This window comes from Lytechinus pictus, chromosome 4 (assembly GCF_037042905.1).
Source record: "Lytechinus pictus isolate F3 Inbred chromosome 4, Lp3.0, whole genome shotgun sequence".
Classification (NCBI taxonomy): Eukaryota; Metazoa; Echinodermata; class Echinoidea; order Temnopleuroida; family Toxopneustidae; genus Lytechinus; species Lytechinus pictus.
This window is the reverse complement of record NC_087248.1, coordinates 8019003-8042761: the sequence shown is the minus strand read 5'-3', so window position 1 is coordinate 8042761 and position 23759 is coordinate 8019003. Positions and strand designations below refer to the sequence as shown.

General features: G+C 35.7%; 1 protein-coding gene across 1 annotated transcript; it reads left to right on the top strand.

The window, feature by feature from the left end:
* The first annotated feature begins 13806 nt into the window (after positions 1-13806).
* Positions 13807-20715, top strand: LOC129258487 (juvenile hormone acid O-methyltransferase-like). The gene is made up of 4 exons (XM_054896747.2): positions 13807-14993; positions 16162-16490; positions 17291-17426; positions 18346-20715. Exons 1-4 carry the CDS (start codon positions 14807-14809, stop codon positions 18519-18521), a joined length of 828 nt encoding a protein of 275 aa, XP_054752722.2. The 5' UTR covers positions 13807-14806; the 3' UTR covers positions 18522-20715.
* The last annotated feature ends 3044 nt before the right edge of the window (positions 20716-23759 follow it).

Sequence of the window (23759 nt, the reverse complement as noted above, 5' to 3'; positions counted from 1 at the left end):
CTGTGCGATTCACAAAGTAAACAGCGTTGTTTGAATTATTTTAACAGTGTAGATTATTGTTGTACATCAGACCAATCATTTCACCAAATCTTAGTGTTAATAATGAGAAAAGATCTAGGAATCTCATAAACTAGTTCAACGAATATTTGGTCACGTTCACCCAAACTGTATTTTGATTTGTCAAATTAAAGATTGAATAATTGCATCGGCTCATTCTATTTAAAATGCTGAGTATACAAAAACAGAATGCACGATTTAGACTTAAGTGTAGAGATAGAGATGACACTCAATACTAAATAGTGACGAGTGGATCAGAGAATGGGTATGGCTTTGTCCTGTTGCTTCAATCAATCAGAAGTAAAATTATTGGGTAATTGATTGATATCGATCGGTATCAATCAAAGTGAAAGGGGGAAACGCCCACAGCCAATACAACTCTCTACGGTACCTTCTCAATCGTCAAATTTTTCAAATCACCCCATTCCAGTCTTCTCCTAAACTTCATTTCAGGTCTCGCTGGGTGAAAATATTTCTCTCCCGTTTGCGACGCGAATTTAAAAGCTGTACATGCAGGCTGCATCAACACTTCCTTCTCAGAAACCTAATTACCCGACAAAAAAAATCAGGGTGTAATTTCATTTGAAAGCAACTGAAGTCACATCTCCTGGTGGAAGGGTGACATCGGACTGCTCGCTGGGGGGGGAAGAGTCACCCGTAAGGAACTCCGAGGCACTCGGTGAAAACACATGGAAGCCTCTCTCGTGACTGTGTTTACGGAAGGTGATATAGGGGGAGGCAAACAAGAGAAGAAGGCGGGAGTAGTGGTGATTACGCGAGGGTGAGGAAAGCATCACCAGGGAAGATTTCCTTTTCTGTTTTATCTTCTCCGAATTTGAGGGGATTCGTCGAACTGGGTCACGCCGTCGACGAAAATAAATGTAATTGATGAGCAAGACGTGTTGCTCGCATTTAAAGCAGTCATATCATGTGTCAAGTCTCGAGTTGGAAGAGCTTGCTAGGCTTCAGCGAGGTTGTTCTAACCTGTGTTTTGATATCCTTGATCACACTTGAACCCTGTCACCATCTCATCTATTTTTGTTTAAGGAGTGGTGTAATAGAAGGTATAGCTTTAAAAAAGAAAATCCTGCCGTGTAAGGTTATAAAAATGTCCTCCCACGTTATCATCACATTCATGCCCTTATAGGTCAATCAGAAGTTGTGGACGACACTGTGCATGGTTAACAAGTGAATATGTTCCTTACACTGTGGCCACTCTGAAGTTTAATTTCCTAGATATTTCTGGTAAATACCATGAGATTTCCATTATCACACAACACGATTTGCAGCGATTTGGTGATGGCCATCGAAGGCTGCAGAAGATGGTGTGGTGTCTCATTGAGCTTCAGAAAACAATCCTCAAGGACTTCCCCGGTAGGCAGTACTTCCATAATTCTCCTTCGGTTGTCATCGTCTCTTCGGCTGTAAGCCACGTAGAGAACGTCCTCTGTCGGATGGGCAACACAAGCAGCCCACGACCAAGCATCGTTTGTTATGGTATGAACGATCTCTCCGTCGCGGATGACGTTGAACTTGGCAATTCCCGACTTGATGACGATGTACCCTGATAAAGTCACCGCAATGGCTTCTATCTTACAGTCCACACTGAATGAAGATATGATTTTCCCATCTTGCGGGTCGATGATGAAGATTTTTCCATCGCGCACTCCAAAAACGATCTGATTGTCCTTATCAACTGTCACATGGTACATGTGGGTAGATGGGCGATGGGTGATGGCTATTGTCTTTATATGATCGCCCTGAAGATTGCAAATATGGACAAGTCCAGACTTTGAGTCACAGTACACCATCTTGTGCTCTCCTAGTAAGGCGCAGAAAAACACATCGCCCCGAAGTTTATTGACGAATGCCTCTTCGGTCGTTCCATCCTTGAGGTTTGTAAAATGCAGTTCATCCGACCAAAGATCCCTGATCAAAGTGCCACCATGTATCGTACACCCTGTCAAGAATGGCAACGAGACAGGGGGTCGAATCACAAACCTTTTGCTTTGGTGCCATTGCCGCTGTTCCCCTTCCATTGTTGGCATATATTCACTTGTTGTAGACATGGTAGATGTCGAATCGTTTCTCCTTTCGCCTTCCCGATCGGGGCTCCGGTCTCGCGCATGGGACACATCTACCTCAACCTTCACTTTATGTATTTGGCTTTTACTCGTTTTCTTCTGCTTCCTCGTATGCTTAACCCCTGTTGTCTCTCCACTCCTACCCTCACTTTTGAGCTCTACTGATTTCATCTCGTCCAACAAGAAAAATATTTCCAAACAAAAACCGAAAAACGAATCCAAAAAAGGATTCCAAGACTAGATAAGAAACCGAGTCAAAGGTAAATAAGTATATCCTCACATCCGCTTCACGTCTTCAAATCATAACTCAATCCATTCATTTCCTGAGCACTCTCGATGATTGAAACCCGATGCATCACATATCAACCGTGTACATGAAACCACTCCGAGACGTTATTTAACTCTAAACAATACCATGTTGATGTCTTGTTCATTACTAACAGAGGTGGCAATGTCAGTGGGGCATAAGTAGACGAAGATACCGATTGTGATATTGAGCTTGTCTGCTGAGGTGATGATTTACACCGTAATACAGAGACCTTTAGACCTGCGGTTTTAGAGGCAAATAGTCCTTATCAGACATTATCATCAATCCATTAATCCTGCCGTTCCTCTTCACTGGTGCTTGAGGCTATCTGATGACACCTCTCACAGATATCGATATGTGTACAAAGGTCCCATACACATTGACCCCGGTCTAGGATGGCCCTCCTTTGTTTTAGTGCCGAGACATACCCTGGGGAATGAAAGAGCAGTCGGGAATACATTGTAAATGTAATCATATCAATGTACATTCTGTGATAATAAATAAGACCGTTGATTTATTGATAATTAAAACGCATTTATTTACAAAGAAGGGGCGTATCTATAATACAGAACCCCCCCCCCCCCCCCCCCCGTCGGCAGTGTGTTAACGCGTTAAACTACAAATATATATATATATATATATATATATATATATATATATATATAAATATATATATATATATATATATTGCAGAAGGCTTGGAGCGCCGTCGGTCGATGAATTCAACCTCTGCGCCCCGCCTACCCCCCGTTCTAGCTTCATTGCTTGGTAGAACCTGACTACCCAATTCATATATTAAAATCATGCAGCTAGTCCGTGATATAAATATTATCACCACAATCGTTACAGTGCCATTGTACTTCGAACTTTTTACGCAATGGAGTCGTGTCTATAAGAAGATTCCCGTCATTTATTTCATTATTAAAAGTGACATCAATGATGAGAATACTCATCGGAGTATAGATAGTGCATAGGACTGTCATTTCGTCGAGCGATAGAATAATCATCAATTTAGAGTCATTTTCTGGCACTGACTAGTGTGACAAGACAACAATTTACATTAATTTACATTTGCCACCCTCCACACAGGTGATACAGAGAGCATGAAATTATTTTAACGTGTTTAACGCGACAGATCTCCATAGCGTTGCAAAATCCAAATTGTCTTCGTTCAGACACGAGGGGAGTCTGGACGGTCGTCACAAACACTCTCTTTCGTATGACATAATGTGAATATAAAGAGTTAACATTTTTGATATTTTTCTTATTATTGCTTTACTAGCTCACTGCACACTTATACGAGAAATACACACCCCCACCACCACCACCATCCCTCCTTTTTTAAAACAATTATTTCATACTGTTAGAAAGTTCGGGTGGTCTACAAAATCATTGCATCGTGGATCATTGTATAAATATAGAAATGTGAATATTCTTTTGCAAAAAGTTGTTAAGGTCCTTACTTTAGCATGTTTAGGAGGGTTAATGCCTATTTGGTTAGCTCTTGGCAAATGTTATTCATGTACTATGTCAATGCAAACACTGCATGGGGTCCACTAATATTTGAATATATACAAATTTACAAACATGACGAGAAATTTAGGAGAACATTTTTTCTGATTGATAATATTGACTTTTCTATTATGTCTGTCTGCGATTTCAGTTTCGACTCTCGTAAATAGATTTTAAGTACATCATAAATGACTCCGGCGTGCAAACATGACTGAACATTACGATTATTATTATTTCCTTAGAGGAAATTTTGACGCCATTTGAGAAGTTGGAGACTAATAAATGGAAAATGAATCAAGGGCAAAGGTATATATTACATTTCAGTCGAGTAACAAGGAAGAAAGAATTAAATGTCGTAACCACACACACATATATATATATATATATATAGAGGGTCAGATGGGTGCAACTGTTATTCTAGTCATATTTGACTTTTTCTAGTGGTATTTCACTAGAGCAGAGTTATTTTTAACTAGAATATATGTCAGAAATATGACTAGCATATCAGTTGCACCCAGTTGACTACTTGTCTAGTCAATATGACTGATTTGTTTTAAGAGTGTACACAAAGAAAATGAAAACATTATATTAGAAACAATGAATGAATAAATTACGCTGTTATGGAAATAACTTTTTTCAAATATGAATCAATATTGTATCAACAAATATAATAAGTGAATAATAAATTTGGCAATAAAGCATGCAGTTGAGAAATTGCTCTATACAAGTCATGTAGAACACCATCATTAACAAGCCATTCGGCAGTTATCATGTTTTCATAGTGTATTGATACAGGATTCAACTGTTTGATTGACCTGGATAATGCCGTTAATATTTGTATTCATTAGTTTCTATTTGAAAAACATCACTCCATGCTCTGCTGTAAGTAACAACGAGCTCCCTTGAATAGTAGTTACAAGAGAAACGGTGAATGGTGAATGATAAAAAACAATTATAATATTGGAATTTGACCGTGGATCTTACCATATTTTCAGAGGAAAGGCAGGAACTATCAGTGATCACTGCCTATATATCCCCTTTCCCTTTTAAAGATCTATTCAATCAGTTCTTTAGTGATCTTTAAATTCCATTCTTTAAATCTCAATCCATTCCATTCTTCAAAGATCTATCTAATCAGTTCTTTAAAGCTCTTTCCATCCCGTTCTTTTAAGTTCTATCCATTCAGTTGATTATTCAGGCTCTAACTATTCATTTTTCTAAAGCTGTATCCATCATGTTCTTTAAACCACTAAACATTCCATTCTTTAAATTCATTTTATTCTTTAATGATATATTCAATCAGTTCTTTAAAGCTCTATACATTCCATTCTTTAAAGCTATATAAATTCAATTCGTTAAAGTTTAATCCTTTCCATTCTTAAAAGCTCTATCCCTTCCATTCTCTAAAGCTATTTGCACTCAATTCTCTAAAGATCAATCCATTTAGCTCTTTAAAGCTCAATGCATTCCATTATCTAAAGTTCTATCCGTTTCATTATTTAAAGCTCTATCCATTCCATTCTTTAAAACTCTATACATTATGTTCTTTAAAGCTCTACCCATTCCATTCATTAAAGCTCTATCCTTTCAGTTCTGTAAAGCTCTATTCTTTAAAGCTCTTTCCATCCTGTCCCTTAAAGTCATATCCATTCTGTTCTTTAAAGCTCTATCCATTCCATTCTTTAAAACTCTATCTGTTCTGTTCTTTAAAGCTCTACCCATTCCATTCATTAAAGCTCTATCCTTTCAGTTCTGTAAAGCTCTATTCTTTAAAGCTCTTTCCATCCTGTCCCTTAAAGTTATATCCATTCTGTTCTTTAAAGCTCTATCCATTCCATTCTTTAAAGCTTTATCCCTTCCATTCTTTCAAACTTTATCTATTCAATTCTCTAAAGATCTATCCATTTAGTTCTTTAAATTTATATCCATTCCATTATTTAAAGCTCTATCCGTTTCATTTTTAAAGTTCTATCCTTTTCATTCCTTAAAGATCTATCCATTCCATTCCTTAAACCTTTATCCGTTGTACTCTTTAAAGTTCAATCCCTTCCATTCTTTAAAGCTCTAGCCACTCCATTCTTTAAAGTTTTATCTATTTAGTTCTTCAAAGCTCTATCCATTCCATTCTTTAAAGCTCTATCCATTCCATTCTTTAAAGCTCTATCCATTCAGTTCTTTAAAGCCCTATGCATTCCATTCTTTAAAGCTTTATCCATTCCATTCTTTAAAGCCCTATCCATTCCGTTCTTTAAGCTCTATCTATTCAGTTTTTTTAAGTTCTATCCACTCAGTTCTTTAAAGTTCTACCCATTAAGTTCTTTAAAGCTCTTTCCATTCCATTCGTTAAAGCCCTATTCATTTAGTTATTTATAGCTTTATCCATCCCATTCTTTCAAGCTCTACCCAAGGCATTCAGTCTTTTAAAGCTCTATCCGTTCAGTTCTTTTAAAGTTATATCCGCTCAGTTCTTGAATGCTCTATCCATTCAGTTCTTTTAATCTCCATCCATTCCATTATAAGCTCTTATCTCACCCCCAAACAACAACAACAACAAACACAAAAAATGACTAAAATTACACATTTTGCATCTTTCAATCCATGAAATGGCCATCTATTTTCCATATTACCTTGAAATTGTTTTGATTTAGTTGGAAACTACCGAAAAAATATGAAAAATATTCAGCTCTTTCTTGACTTTGATTTATGATGATGTTACACTCAGTAATTTTTTTTTAATTATTATTATAGTCCCACATGTAGACTTTCATGGTGTTGACCAAGTGAAAACCAATCAAAAACGATCAAACGATCAACGATCGTTTCAGTTAATGTTGCAACACCATGAAAGTCTACATGTGGGACTACAATAAAAATAAATATATTGACCGAGGTAACATCATATTAAAAACGATGAAAAAAATACAGGAAAGAGGTGATTGTTTTTAATCTTCTTGATAGTTTCCAACTAAATCAAAACAATTTCAATGAAATATGGAAAATAAATGGCCATTTCATGGATTTAAAGATGCAAAATGTGAAATTTTAGCCCCTCCACTTTTAGTGAAGGTGGTTTTTTTTTATGTAACTTCATAAAAACGATCTTTTTCATAGTCAAGAAAAAACTGAATATCCTTCATTTTCTTGATAGTTTCTAAATAAATCAAAACGATTCCAAGGAAATATGGGAAACAGATGACCATTTCATGGATTTTAAGATGCAAAATATGAAATTTTAGCAACTTTTAGTGAAGGTTTTTTTTTTTACCTTAAACGCCAATTTATAAATAGCAAAAAAAAAATTCTCAAAATAAACCTAATGACTCAGGCCTACTTTGCTGAAAATAAACTTTCAAATGTATGTTCTTCACTGTACATGATTATCAATTGTTATTTTGTATGGCCTTTCAAAATAAGAGCATTCATGTAGAGATGCCTACCGTCCAAATATTAAAATGATTGTTATGAATAGGCAGGTGTTTTGGGACCACTAATGGATTGGTGCCTACAGCAGTGAAGGCTTTTAAAGATCACCTTGTCAAAGACTCTGCGATGACACGATTGCCATCACCTCTCCCATCCCTACAACCAGAGATAAGAAGACAAAGAGCATTAATAATAAACCTTATGATTTCTCATTTGCAAAAATGTATCTATGCCGATGGAAGATGAAATGATTTAAAGACATACCATGCTTGAAATGGCTTAAGATTAATGATAATTTTGGTGTTACATTTCCTTAGACGAATCATTATCTTATATGTTGCTTGTGTTTCTCAAGTTCTATGTATTACCAAGTTTTATTTGTAATGGTATTAATTTATTTTGTTTGCTGTTAGAAAGCACCTTGCAAACCTTTTTAATATTTGAAGTCTTGAAGTTTATTTATTCTCTGTCGACCCCTTTCGGAATATGATTTTAAAAAATAGACTGTAAGAAGCACAAGGTGATGATTTTATTTAGAGATTGATTGGTTGCTAATATTTATGTTAGGAAATCCTGATTTCTAAAAGGGTTTATTGTCTTAATGGATGTATTTGTTTTATACTATTTTCTCACCTTTTTTACTACTAAAAATAAATGAAAATGGGTTACCTCCGCTTTTTAGATCAATATGCTAAAGAAAAACAGGCATTTTGTGCATGCGTTCAGGCTATAGCCCACAAAAAAAAATTATAATGCTATATTAAAATAATAAGTAAATAGTGCAATCGTGATTGTTAAAGGACAAGTCCACCCCAAGAAAAAGTTGATTTGAATTAAAAGTGAAAAATCAACAAGCATAACACTGAAAATTTCATCAAAATCGGATGTAAAATAAGAAAATTATGACATTTTTAAGTTTCGCTTAATATCACAAAATAGTTAATGGCACATCCCGGTGGGTATGTAAATGAGAGAACTGATGACATCATTCACTCACTATTTATTTTGTATTTTATTAAATTAAATATAAAATATTCAATTTATTACCTCATTCATGTCATTGTCCTGTAAAAATAAAGTTTTATTTCTACTTGAACATGTGGAATTACCATTGTTTAACATTTATGGTTCAGTCAAGTCGGTCCTTATAGTCAAGTATTGTGTAATTCAAACAATAACAAAACAAAACAAATAGTGAGTGAGGGACATATCGATTCTCGCATTTGCATGTGACTAAATTATGCATATAACGTTTGTGAAAAATAAGCGAAGGTTTATTTTAAAAATGTCATAACTTTCTTATTTTACATCCGATTTTGATGAAATTTTCAGCATTGTGCTAGTCTGATTTTTCTCTATTGATTCGAATCAACATTTTTCTGAGGTGGAATTGACCTTTAAGTCATTTTTTTCTCAAGTAGACCTCTTTTTCTTTCCAAGAGATTATGTCACATCCAAATCAATATACAAAACTTCTCAAAAAGGAATATTGTATAAAAAGAGTGTATATGGATAATGCATACATTTAAAAGAGAAGAGAATAGTGAAGACAAGTGATCAAATTCGGATAACGATTCAAAAGCTACATTTACATATTTTTGATAAGTTGCGATAGTTGTTTGCTTCCACACGAGAACTACAATTTAGTGCAGTCCCTCAATTACCTTTTACTCTTTATTTGAAGTGCACTTTTACTCTATTACGATTTAAGATTTGGTACTCGACGTTTAAACCTATACCGTGTCTGCATAATGCAGTAGGCATATAAGTCGACTCGTAGAGTTTTTATGCATGTATACTTGCTGGCAAAAGAGAAACGTCTTGAAAACAAGTAAATTGCAAGTATGCAAAGAAGAAAAAAAGGGATAAAATAAAATAGAATCAGGAAAGATAGTTCGATATCCATTGCTCACGCCTAGCAGTCAACCTCTCCATTGCTATGGTAACCATCATCCCGTGAATCCATCACTCTCCCAGGTGAGTAGTCGCTTTTTCCTCCCAAGGATACATTGGGTGAGGTAGGTCTAATACCCTCCTTTTCGCTGTCGCCTCGAAACACCCTATTATTTGTAAGATTTTTATTTTGTTATCGGAAGGAAGGAGGAATAAAAAAGGAGATCTATCTGGCCTATATTCTTTGTAGCATCGTGAAACATAAAATACAAGAAGATTCTGATGATAAAAAGGAAGAAGGAAGATTTGAAGAAAATAAGAAAGAAACTGAATATACAGATCTTTATCCTTTCCTGACCATATTACAAGTTTAACGGCAATGCTGGGCGCAAGACATTCTTATTATTTGTTATAATATTATTTGTTATAATAATAACACGATTAAGATCGACGAAGAACATGAAGAAGGAATAGTGATATGAAGGATTGCAGTTTGTATATATTATCAACATATCATTTGAATTAATGTAAGCCAATATTTTCTATAATATATCGTGTCTAATATCACGTTCTCCTTGCCAGTGTCGTTGCCAATGTTGTCTCAATTTTATCACTTCATCTATTTCTTTGCATAACTTTAAAGGGATTAGGAGGGGTGTGAGAAATATATATAATTTCATTCACATGTTAATTAGGGAATGATTACCTTTTCTACTAGTGTATCCGAAAGCTATTTTTGATGTATTGCTTATTAATCAAAACCTTTTTTTGGAATTTTAAACGTTCGATGGGTGTTTAATACAGAGAATCCGTAATATGATAACTTAAATCATATCTGAATCATCGAACTAATCATAAAACAATAAATTAATAACTGTACGTGAGATTGAGAGGGGCAAATAAAAAATCTCAGGATTGGACTGGGATGTCACAAGTACAAAAAGTGTGGCATTTCTTTGGTTAAAAAACACACAAAGATACACAAGTATAACCGTGCGTGGGTACTTTTGTGAACATAATGAATATTTGGATATTAATTTGTTTTCGTGTGATACCATGGTCCAGGTTTCGGACATAAGATGGCTTGTTTGATGATAATGATGGAGAAGAATAGTAGCCGCCGGGGATTCGTGAAAGATCAATGGATCTACGAAAGACAGGTGAAAAGAAAATCCTTGTAAAAAAATCAAGAAAACCTTAAAGATCTCCATCCCACACGCCTCGAAGAGAAAAACCTTTCATTTACCATGGCAACGGTATCTTGAGAATCCATCACGCTTTTTCTTTTTTAGTTTACAGAGTCTGATAATCATAAAAGTCGTCCTCACTCGCTGTCATCAAGGTGTGCGCGCAGTGCGCCACGCAAAGATTTCATACTTGCATTGCTCTGTGCGTATTATGTTTGCAAACTTGCAGGATCGCTGGGCGCCGAGTGGAGCAGTAATCTGTGCGTATGTGAACCCGACATGGCAGCGGATATGAGGTGTCGTGGTATAGTCGTGTTTTAGCCGCGAGGGTAAATATTGATGGGTATAATCATGATAGTGGGTCGGTATAGCTTGTGTGATTCTACCAAAAGAAACAGCTTTCTCATTTGCAGAGAGCCTGAAGCTAGAATTGCAAAATGAAACCAGTGGCGGAGTATAGAAGGTTGAAATAGCTTTATGGGAACAAACCACTAATTCTCCTTTGCCCGATCTTGGCAATGTCTTTGCTTGTTTTTAAACATTTCATTATCACCATTAAAGTAACGATCCACATTTTTATCACTTTTCACATTACATGAGCAAAAGCGCCTTGCATTTACTGCCGAACACGTCGGTTGCCAAAAAGCCCAAAATAGTATGAAATTAGTATCTGATTATTTGTTTTATATTATTGTGTCAGGTTCATGCCATCGTTGGAGATCACTTTGAATTAAGAATGTGTATACTTCTAGTACAATAAAACAAATCTTGTAATATTACTCTTTGCAATATGCCTACTACCATGACAAAGGCTGAAGAAGAAGAAGGAGGAGGAGGAGGAAAAGAAGAAGAAGGAGGAGGAGAAGAAAAAAGAAGAAGGAGAAGATGGTGAAGAAGAAAAAGAAAAGAAGAAGAATAAGAAGAAGAAGGAAAAAAGAAGAAAAAGAAGGAGAAGAAGAAGAAGAAGAAAGAGGAGGGGGAAGAGAAGAACAAGAATAAAGAAAAGAACAAGAAGAAGGATAAAATAGTAGGAAGAGGAGAAGAGCAGCGGCGTAACAGGGGTTGATGGCCAGGGGGGCAAGAGCCAAAATTTTCCCGGTCATATAGCATACTAACCTCGTACTAGTGTGAGTGGGTCCATATCATGGTATGAACAGGTTTAATTATAATAATAATAATATAGGGTATTTATATTGCGCACATATCCACCTTGTTAGGTGATCAAGGCGCTCCTATATTACCCGGCTAAGCTAGGCGTTCACAGCGCACACAGCTTCTTGAGGAATTACTTCCTACCGGTACCCATTTACCTCACCTGGGTTGAGTGCAGCACATTGTGGATCAGTTTCTTGCTGAAGGAAATTACGCCATGGCTGGGATTCGAACCCACGACCCTCTGTTTCAAAGTCCGGAGACTAATCCACGGGGCCTCAACGCTCCACAAAACAAACAAATAATGGTGTAATGAGGCGACGATTTTGATAGGGCCAGATATTGCGTATCGGACAGAATTTTCTTTTAATGTTGCGAGCGAGCGAAGCGAGCGAGCAAAACTTTTGACATTTTTAATACAACAATTCAATTTTGTGATAGATTTTGACATGATATCCAGAGAATATATTTCAATCTTCTTTCTTTCCATTCCTTTTTTTGTGGTCTGTACGCCACTGTGAACAGGATTTTTTTCGGCAATAGCGCAAAGAGAGAAAAAAAACGAGGGGCGCAATATGGCGCATGTGCTAAAAAGCTGCTTAATATAAATCCCGAGCGAGCGAAGCGAGGGAGCTAAAAATCACAATTTCATGAGAATCTAACTAAGATATTTGTTGACATTATATTTAGTAAATAAAATCATAGTCCTCCACTTTTCCTTTGATGTTCTTTCCTCCCTTTTTTTTCTTGCCAGTGATCAAATCGAGCTGGAAAAAAAAAATTAATTGCCTTTTGAAATTAAATTCTAATTATGTGATAGATTTTTCCATTATATTCAGCAAATAACACATTTCATTGTTTCCATTCGTTTCATTACTTTGTCTCCTATAATTTTTTTATATTTCCCCTTGGGTGTGGAACCAAGACCCCCCCCCCCCACGCCTGTACGCCAGTGATTGAACGAAAAGCTTAATGTAGGAAGGGTCCCCACAGGGTGCGGCGTTATAGAGCCATTTTAAATGTTAGGCCTATATACATGTAGATGAAGAGCCCCTATTGCGTGGGGTCTGGGGAAAAGCCCTGGTAGCTTTTTTGCATAAAATTTAGTAAGCTTATAGCACAATGTTGTATGCATGCAGTCCATCTTTCTTCCCGCTCTTTATTTTCAATCCTCGGCAGCCCGGTCGTATTATTAAGGTTTTTTTTCTTGTTCTTCTTTGTTTTCCAATTTAGCTTTTGACTAATTCCATTCTACCTTCATTTCCCGCTATTGTTTGCGGCCATTTTGTCATCTTTGAATTTATTTTCCATCATGCTATTGCTTTACATAGGCATATTTCGGAATGATTTGTTCTTTCTAAAATGTTCTTCTTTCGTTCCTTTTCCTGCTTTCCTTCCTTTTCCATCAAACAAAATAATTTCTTCGTTTTATTTTGATTTTTCCCTTTCCCTTTCCTCCTTTCCTTTTCCCCTTTCCTTCCCCTTCCCTTGCTTCCCCCTCCCTTTTCTTTTTTTCCCGTTTTTTTATTTTCCCGGTGAAATCCGCCAGAGGGGGCAGCTTGCCCCCCCCCCCCCGCCTGTTACGCCACTGGAGAAGAGAAAGATAGAGATAATGAAGAAGACAAATATGCGGAGGAACGGAAAGGACGAGGATCATCTCGAAGGTGTAAGCACTTGTGAAAATGTTTCACAGATGGCAGCAGATCATATTCGATCTCGCTTCACATCAAGTATGTTTGGAAAGCCGATCCGCCATCGACTGATTGTGTTGATTGTGGAATATTTGATTAATTGGGTTTTTTCAGCTCTTTGTTATCACACGTCTATTTTACTAATTTGCAATCTCAGATCGATCCTAACAAATGATTCGATTATTCAAGGATTGTGTTTGGTGTCATCTCTTCTATCATAACTCAAACTGAAAGTAATGCAACATAGTTCAGTTGAGCGCCCGCCTCAAGAACGGGATGTAATGGGTTTTAATCCTCGACCGAGTCCTAGGTAGAAAGACTTTAAAAGTGAGGCCTTCCGCCCTCGAGAACTAGTCTGCTGTGCAAACCCTTCACTCGAGTAAAGGGTCTGAATCGCAGCCTACTCATGCGTTGTATACTGAAGGCCCTCTCAGCAAGTTTTGTATGTGCTAGTCTTTGCGTGGAGACACACTTGTCGATCAAAGTTTCAATCAGGGTCTGAGCCTGCAGACTACTCTAGGACGGCGCTCGGTATTTCAGAATGGAGAACGGTTCATAAGAACAATAGTAAACTCGGTCTTCACATGCTTGATTATTGTCTTAAGGTTCAATAAATGTACATTATGGATTAAGTTGGAGCTAGTGGTAAAGTGATGCTCATGATGATGAGAAAGAATGTGATGAGGAGGGTAGTGATTTTCCTCGCTTGCAGTTATACGGAACTCGTATGAAGCATTGTGGGGGAACCCCCGGCGAGATGCCGATCAAAACATCGCGTTCGTACGGCGAGAAACTTTTCCTTCAGCCATTTTGGAACACTGGTTATATTTTGCTAGCTCCTGACTGGTAAAGATCGTAGAATATTACATTTTGGGTAGTTTTTACTAGAAAGAAGGTTTCTTGAGACTCTGAAGCAATTATTTCGGTGAATCGTGTTTAAAGAACTTAATTTTCAAGATGTTTTGTAAGCGAGTAACAATACACATTTTCCTCCGATAAATCTCTTAGATTTTCAAGTATTTCTATAATTCATCTAAGATTTTTCTTTGGACAAATAAAATTTCATAGTTTTAGCTCCATAACCCCGAAGATTTCATGAAAATGTGTCGTTTCTTTCTAGAGTTATTCTATTGCGAATCCAGGTCTGTCATTGCTCATTACATATGCAGCGACAAAAGTCTCGTGCATATATATACGACTTGTATAAATACGTGCGATTGTGCGGGCGCTGCGGCTTGACTGTGTATGAGAGCAGTCCATTGGATTGGGGCAAGAACAGAGAAGGCTCGATCAACCATGCTTTTAGTTCAGCTAGGGTCATGGGGTTAACACAAGATCAACATAACGTGCACATTTTGCGGAAAATAAAAGAGTACAATGTAAGCATTTATGTCACGCGACCAACATCTACCTATGCCATGTTTGCTTCTAGTCATACTAGTAACAACCCCATTGTCATTGCAGCACTGAACAGTAAATATTTCAAAAAAGCGAGTAAAAATGAACACTGATACAAAAGAGTTGGCACAAGATTACGATGCCATTAGCTCGGTTTATTCCCAGAATCGATGTCGTGACGAAGCTTTGAAATGGGTCGATTTCGATGAAAACGACGACGTGCTCGATGTTGGATGTGGTTCTGGCAGGTTGTGTAAAATGCTGTCTCCTCGTGTAAACTCAGTTACCGGTGAGTAAAACATTCCTGCCATCCCCGTTTTTTCCAACATTTTATATACCAGTACATTTGCATACATGTATATAATATTACCCTTGTATAAAATTTCGAAAGGGGGTCTACATCTTTACAAGCTTGCCTTTCAGTGGGCTCCTCCACTTTTTTTTATTTTGTTGGTACGTCTCAAAACTGCATATGCTATGCAGTTGACGTATTTTTCAATGGAAATGATTTATTACGAAATGTATTTTGGTGCTTGTGGAATATGAATATATTGATAAATGAAGAAATTAATAGATAAATACATATATATACATGTATATATAAATAAATAAAAAAAAAGAAAATATATATGAATGAATGAATAAATAAATAAATGAATAAATAAATAAAATTCCGGTGCCCTCTACGAGGAGCGAAGCGAAATTTTTGAGGGATCTGTTGCCTCCGATCGTCTGTATTACAAACATCATTGGAGGCCCGAAGACGAAAGATCCGGTACGAAGTAGTTTCACAGGGAGTAAACAATTAAGGGCTTCGGCTGGTTTGAGCATGGAGAGGTGGAACTAAAGTGGTATGGGGCGCGCATCTTGGGGAGGTGGAACTGAAGTTTTTGGAAATCAGCTATTGAAAGCAAGAAGGGGTACAAATTCCGGTTTGCTTGCTAGTGTCGGAACTCCTCTGCCTCAGAGGGAGAGTCACGGTGCACCCAGAGCACCCCAGCCTTAGCTCTTGGTGTAGAAAAGAGAGTTTTCCACGTTAAAGAAAATAAAAATCCGATACGAGCTTTTTAGATTATGAAAAACTTGATTTCGACAGACTTGTTAGCAGTGGACTTACCGTTAGTACGAAAACGGAGAAGGGGAGTTCGATTTTTTTTGCACATTTCAGTTACAGATTGTAAATTATGTCACTGCTTAATCTACCACCCCCCCCCCCCCTCTTGTGTAAACTGTGGGGATACTGGGATAACCAAAATTAAAACCATGGACATGTCACTTCTACACAAATCCTTAGTTAATATATATCATTTTCATATCATGCCTGCATGTTTACATGTTTTGCATTAATTTCCTTCCATCTTTTTACTGAAGAATCTTCTGATTGGCGTACTGTTCCTCTCTGCTGGTGATCATGTTTATCTTGGAGATGCTGTACTACTTTTTTCTTCTTTGTACAGGCTTAGATATCTCTCATGGAATGATAGAATTCGCTAGGACTGAAAACTCAGGGCCCAATATACGATTCTTTCAAGAGGACGCGCAGACGTTTGGTTCTCATCTTACCGACTGGCGGGAAAAGTTCAACAAAATCCTGAGCATGTGTAGTTTGCATTGGTGCTCTGACAAGGAGAATGTGTTGAAGAATGTCTACCAATGTCTAAAACCAGGGGGTATATTTGTTCTAAACTTCGTTACACATGCGGAGCTCTTTTCGGAATGGAGTTCCTACGGTGAGACATGGGACTCATGGATTCGAAAACATCCAAAATGGTGTCAATATCTACAGGTAAATATATATGCGTGAGAGGGTATGTGTTTGTAATTTATATGATGTTTTGCAAATTATTTCATTATGATTAAAAATATAATTATAATGATGTTTTGGGAGTAAACAAATTTGTTATCCTTCCAGTGCATGTACTTTATCCAAAACACTCAAGGCTGACTACAGCTGGAAACATCTATGATGGCACCCGGCTCAACGGAGTTAAAATCTCTTCAATCTTTGCATTTTTCTTCATTTGCAATCGACTTTATCTCGTATTTTAACCTCTTCTACTTAAAAGATCAATTGGTACCTGAGAGAGAATATCTACCAAATTATTTGCTAAGTTTTCCAAGACATAGAACCCCAAACTCAGCGAAAGCAATCAACTTGTTGACTTTCACACTCAATGATCTTCTTATCTCCCAAACGCCGAAATACGTTGCTCAATTACTCTTCTCTTAAGGAAATAAACCGAGGCCTTTCAGCTGAGGAAGACGGGAAGGGGTACCTACGCCGTATGTTGCACACATCATGTAAATGTTATGGCTATCTTAGCACATTGAAGAGCTTTTAATTTTACAATGTATGTTATGTTTCATTGCCTATGTTACGACCGCAGTAATGTTGAGATGTTATATATTAATTACCTCTGTACATATTATATGTGGTGTCAATGCAGAAATAAATTAAAATCAAATCAAAATAAATGCGTAGCGTAAAGAAGAGGAGCATGAATCTCTCTCAAAATGAATTTAAAATGGTGATACTTTGTTTCAGCTAATGACCTTTTTTTTGTCACATACATCACTTGTCTCAAGAATCGCGACTACGAGGTGTTTCCAACAAAAAGTACTGAGGGCTTTCTAGACCTTATGAGATCAGTGGGTTTCGTCATTAGACATTCAGAGGTGAAGCAAGACCCTTGGGTTGAATGGAAGGAGAGTAACGTAAAAGGTAAGTTCAGAAAGTGATTTACCAAAAAAAAAATGGGGGCGATCAGGTGACATTGCAGGAACCCGGACATGCCGGATGCGTTTAGTTCTTAGAAATCAAAAGATACAATGGGGTATGGTGAGATCAGTGTTTACCGCATGAGGGGGTACTTTACGTATTAGCCTATTCGTATCATATCGATATATTCATTGCAATGTTAATATTTATGCAAAAAAAAAACATTTCATAATCCTAGTCGGAATGTGAGGTTCGTCTCTTCTTTTATTTTTTGTGTAATTTTCAGCGTTTATACACAATGCATATTGTGCGCTATAGAAATATATTGTAATCATTGTTATTATCATCATCATCATCATCACTGTTACTGTCACTCTTTATTAGCAGTAGCAGTGGTAGTAGTAGAAGTAGCAGTGGTAGTAGTAGTAGTAGTAATAGTAGTAGTAGTAGTAGTAGCAGCAGCAGCAGCAGTAGTGGTAGTAGTAGAAGTAGTAGTAGAAGTAGTAGTAGTAGTAGTGGTAGTAGTAATAGTAGTAGTAGTGGTAGTAGTAGTAGTAGCAGTAATATTAGTAATAGTAGTAGTAGCAGTAGTAGTAGTAGTAGTAGTAGTAGTAGTAGTAGTAGTAGTAATAGTAGTAGTAGTAGTAGTAGTAGTAGTAGTAGTAGTAGTAGTAGTAATAGTAGTAGTAGTAGTAGTAGTAGTAGTAGTAGTAGTAGTAGTAGTAGTAGTAGTAGTAGTAGTCATGGTAGTAGTTGTTGTTGCTGCTGCTGTTGTTGTTGTTGTTGATGATGATGATATAGGCCTATTAGTATTGTATAACTCGTTTGTGGTAGTTTGGACGATATAAGCATGAAATATAGACCAATATGATTCTGCTGTGCATTAATTTTTTTTCGGCGTTTATATTCACAATATATACAGAACAAATACGTTGCGTGTTTTATCCGACAAAGTACATCCCTGTGGAACACCAAGCTGAATTCATCGATGACGTGTACAAATGGGCGTGTAACGTCACTCCCAAGAGGTCTGGTAATGTTTACCAAGGTGAAGTAGGGAGAATGGAACACATCACCATAATGGCTACCAAAGAATGACATCCTCAAAGTTTGTCTCTACTAGTAGGTCCATGGTTGACCTGATCCACTTGAGCACATCCCTCGATTTGTGTATCTTTTTAACACCTGTACACAGCTTTGACATATTCCTCCATCTTGATGATGCGGTCTTATCTTGGAATAAGATTATGGGAAGGCAGGGTAAGTTGAGCCTAGGGTAAGTTGAGCCACCGCCCCCATTCCAATTATGAATGGGTCGGACATGTTGATGGTGCCATATATTGATGATCCATTGCATAACCTCTAACCCCATAGGCGGATCCAGGGGGGCCCGGGCCCCCCTATTGGCGGAGCAACAAAAAAAAGAGGGGGGGGGAAGAAAAAGAAGGGAAAAGTGAGGAGAAAAAAGAAAGGGAAACATAGAAGGAGGAAGACAAGTAAATAAAATAAGATGAGGGGAAGACTTGAAAAATAAGTTTAAAAAATATATCATGTCACTAAACAGTATAAAATTTTCGCTCGCGCTTCGCGCTCGCATTGACTTTTAGGTGATTTATATATCTAGCTCAATACGGAGCTTAAATATCAAATTTTGAAGTCAATATACAAAACATATTTCCGCTCGAAAATCAAACTTTCATTATTTTGTTTGATTTACAAATTGATTTTTGTTTAAGTGCTCTGTAAAAATGTATGTTTCATCTTCTGAATATAACATTTTCTGCTCGCGCTGCGTGCTTGCAAAATTTGATTGGTCAGGTACCTATTATTTTCCTGTATTCCATAAAGTTCTCAAATATCCCTATTCAGGTCACATTGTCAAAACGTAACAGCTAGCGCTGCACGCTCGCATTTTGATTGGTGATTTGATATGTATATCTCAATATTAATTCTATAACAAACTACTTAAAATTCACATTTCATGACAGTTTATCAAACATTTCGGCTCGCGATTTGCGCTCGCATTGATTGTTGAAAATATGTAACTCATGCATCTTATTCATAATTACAAAAGTGCTTTAAATGTCCAGTTTTCAGGCCATAATAAATTAACAGATTTCTCGTTCTCATTAGGCTTATTAGATTGATAAATTAGATATTAATTTAATAATCAACTTGACCCTTTTTAAGAATGAAATATCGACAAGTTTCATCTCCCGCTTAGAAAGAGAAATAGGAAGATCATTTTCATATGATGACATAATGTTCTTAGAATGTCCCTGTCCTATGTCAAAACTCAAAGTAATAATAATGAAACATATCAGATCTTTTTAACTGTGATTCATATCCACCTCACAATTTTCCTACAAAGTGCTTGAAATGCAAAGCTTAAGGACGTTCCACAGTTAAAATGAAGTCCATGTCATTTTCACCAAATTTTGCAAAGAGTTACTTTGGTATCTATGCATTATAAAAATACAAAAAATAATATAGGTTCATGTGCTTATTTTTTTTTCTACGGGTCTTCAAAGTCGCCGTATTTGAATGATATGCAATCTTGCGCAATCAAGAGAATTATGCCTCTCTTAGACCTCACGAATTCACCAAATGAGTTTAAATCATCTTTACTCAGTGGATACCGCATCGAACTTCATCAAATTTCCAAGATATATAACAAAGTGTATACCAAAGTAAGAGAAAGTCTTTTAATTGGTAAAACTATATCTATTTTGAGTCAGCAGCGTCCTCGATTGGCAAGAATGGTGCAAAAACTCGGAAAAAAACAAATCTTCAAAGACGTGAATCTACTCAAAAATTAAAAAAGTATTTTGTGAGCTGCACTTTTTTCAAAATCCATGTCAATTTCGTCAAAGTCGGCTGAATTTTAGAGGAATGCATATCGAAAGTGTAGGGAAGTTAAAAATATGGGGTCCATGTGCTCGTTTTTTAACTGTCAGTGTCCAAAATGACGCAAGTTGGCATGAAAATTGCCCAAAAATGCGCCCAAAACGTGCAAAAGTCTAATAATGCCGTCTAAAATGCGAATGGTCCCGTAGTTTTGCCCTCAAACATTCAAAATCCATGACATTTTCATCATACTCTCCAGATTTGTAGAAGAATATATTCTGAAGATATTAAAGTATAAAAAATATGGGGTCCAAGTGCTTGTTTTTAAACTATTGGTGTCCCAAGTGTAGCAAGTTGGCTTGAAAATCGCCTAAAAATCGCCGAAAATATGCAAAGGTCTCTTAATACCCACTAAAATGCAAATGGTTCCATATTTCGCTCCAAAACATTCAAAATCCATGTCATTTTCATCATACTCTCTAGATTTGTAGAGGAATATATTCTAAAGGCATTAAAAAAATAAAAATATGGGGTCCATGTGCTCGTTTTTAAACTATCTGTGTCCAAAGTGTTGCGAGTTGGCTTGAAAATATTGAAATCCACCTAAAGTGCGCCGAAAACAAGCAAAAAGTATAATACCCTCTAAAATGCAAATGGTTCCATATTTCGCTCCCAAGCATTCAAAATCCATGTCATTTTCATCATATACTCTCTAGATTTGCAGAAGAATATATTCTGATGACGTTAAAGTATTAAAAACATGGGGTCCATGAGCTCGATTTTAAACTATCAGTATCTAAAGTGTTGCGAGTTGACTTGAAACAATCTATAATACGCCTAAAACGGGCAAAAGTCTAATACCGTCCAAAATGTCTAAAATACGAATGGTTCCTTAGTCCTGCTCCCAAACATTCAAAATCATTGTCATTTTCATCATACTCTCTAGATTTGTAGAAGAATATATTCTGAAGAAGTTAAGACATTTAAACTATGGTGTCCATGTGCTCGTTCTCAAATTATCAGTGTCCAAAGTATTGCGAGTTGGCTTGAAACAGCCCAAAATGCACCGAAAACAAGCAAAAGTCTACCGTCTAAAATGCGAATGGTTCCGTAGTCTTGTCCCAAACATTGAAATTCCATGTCATTTTCATCATACTTTGCACATGGCTACTTTAGCACATGAATATTCCAAATATGCAATAAATAACATGGGTCCATGTTCTTGATTTTTTGCTATAGAGCTTCAAAGTTAAGCCATAATGGATGATGTTCTTAAGAATTGCGCATCCAAAAGAATTTGGCATGTTTAGACCTCACGAGGTCACAAAGCCCTATTACTCAGTCAAAATCCATGAAAATGTCATCATATTTGCAATATGATTATTAATTGTATCCGTAAGATGGATAATATATCTATATTGCTGTCAATTGTTTGCTCATTTAAGTCTAACAACACTCTCAGTTCTTAGAAATTTCGGGAAAGATACTCAACCTCAAAAATTTCAAATTTCAATAACAAACTTGAGAAGTAAAATAAATGCTGCACTTTATTTAAAACCCATGTCATTTTCACCAAACTTTGCAAAGTTGTAGAGGGAGGTATACCTATAAGAGGTGCAAAAATTAAAAAATATGGGTTTATGTGCTTGTTTTCAAACTATCAGCACTCTTATTAGAGCAAATTATTTTGCTTCTTAAAACACCCGAAAATGCGCCAAAAGCAGTATCTATGTGAGGGAAAATTCCGAACCACTTTTCCATATATTCAAACTCAGGGTCATATTCATCATACTTTGCAGCACTACAGAGAAACTATTTTGAAATTGTAGAGGATTAAAAAAATGATCCATGGAATAATTCCAGTTTATTAGCTTCATAAAATAACACATCAGTTAGTGCAGATATAAGGAGACAGCTGATTAAATCACCAGTTCATCCATTGTGACGTCAGCGCGCAGAGTGTAAAATATGCGCAGACCGTGATGCGCACAAACATAATTGTGGAACGTCCTTAAATTGACCTTTTTTTCAGATCGGAATATCAAATATTTTACGCTCGCGCTTTGCGCTCGCTTTATTGATTTTCATGATGTAAAAAGGTATTTAGAATGCCCAGATTCGAGGTCAAAATCTTAAATACGCGCACGCATGTTTATTCAGATATGCAGCTTGTTCTCTATTTAAATCATTATGAGCCTATATATCCAGTTTCAGACCAGAACATCAAAAATTGTCTGTTCACGTTTTGCGCTCGCATTAATGTAGGAAGATATCAAATTATACCCAATTTTTTTATTGATTTACAAAGCATGAAGAGAGTGTCCCGTTTTTAGGTTTGAAATCTCATTTTTTTCTGCTCGCGCTTCGCGCTCGCATATATTGTTTGGTTATATACTTATGAGGCGCCGAATGTACCAATATTATATAGAACAATTATTTGTTATATAATCATTATTTATTAAATAATAACTTTTATTTATATATAATTTACATTTTATTTGTAAATAACTACTATTATATAAAATATCATTTCTAATTATTTATATATAATTCCAAGTAATACTTCATTATTTGTAAATAATAATAGTTCGACATTCCATTATTTATAAATAATGATTATTTGTTTTTCATTATTTATAAATAATGATTATTTGTTTTTCATTATTTATAAATAATGATTATTTGTTTTTCATTATTTATAAATAATGATTATTTGTTTTTCATTATTTATAAATAATGATTATTTGTTTTTCATTATTTATAAATAATGATTATTTGTTTTTCATTATTTACAAATAAAAATTATTTGTTTTTCATTATTTATAAATAATGATTATTTGTTTTTCATTATTTATAAATAATTTGTTGAGTTTTCCATTATTTATAAATAATGATTATTTGTTAAATAATGAAAACGGCTACTTCATTATTTATAAATAATTTTTTCGAGTGCACCATTATTCTCATTATTTATAAATAATCATTATTTAATGTTCGAGTTTTCCATTATTTATAAATAAAGATTATTTGTTAAATAATGAAATATCTACTTCATTATTTATAAATAATAATTTTGTTTCAATATCCCATTATTTATAAATAATCATTATTTATAAACAATTTTTACAGTTTGCCATTATATACAAATAATCATTATTTATATACAAATAACCATTATTTATTAAATAATGCCATTATTTATTAAATAATGCCATTATTTATTAAATAATGCCATTATTTATTAAATAATGGAAAACTCGCTATAACATGCAAATGTGGGACCGCCCATGATATGAATATTCATGATGCGATTTCCTTTTTCGTGATTTTTCTTCACAAATTTTTGTCCATTTCCTCTTCATAATGACATTTCTTGAAGCAATTTTCTAGGGATATGGTCTGATTGTAATATTCTTCATTTTCTATATAACTTCGTCTTCGTAGAAATATCAAAAAGTGTAATTTTATACGATTTTTCCTACAGTTCAC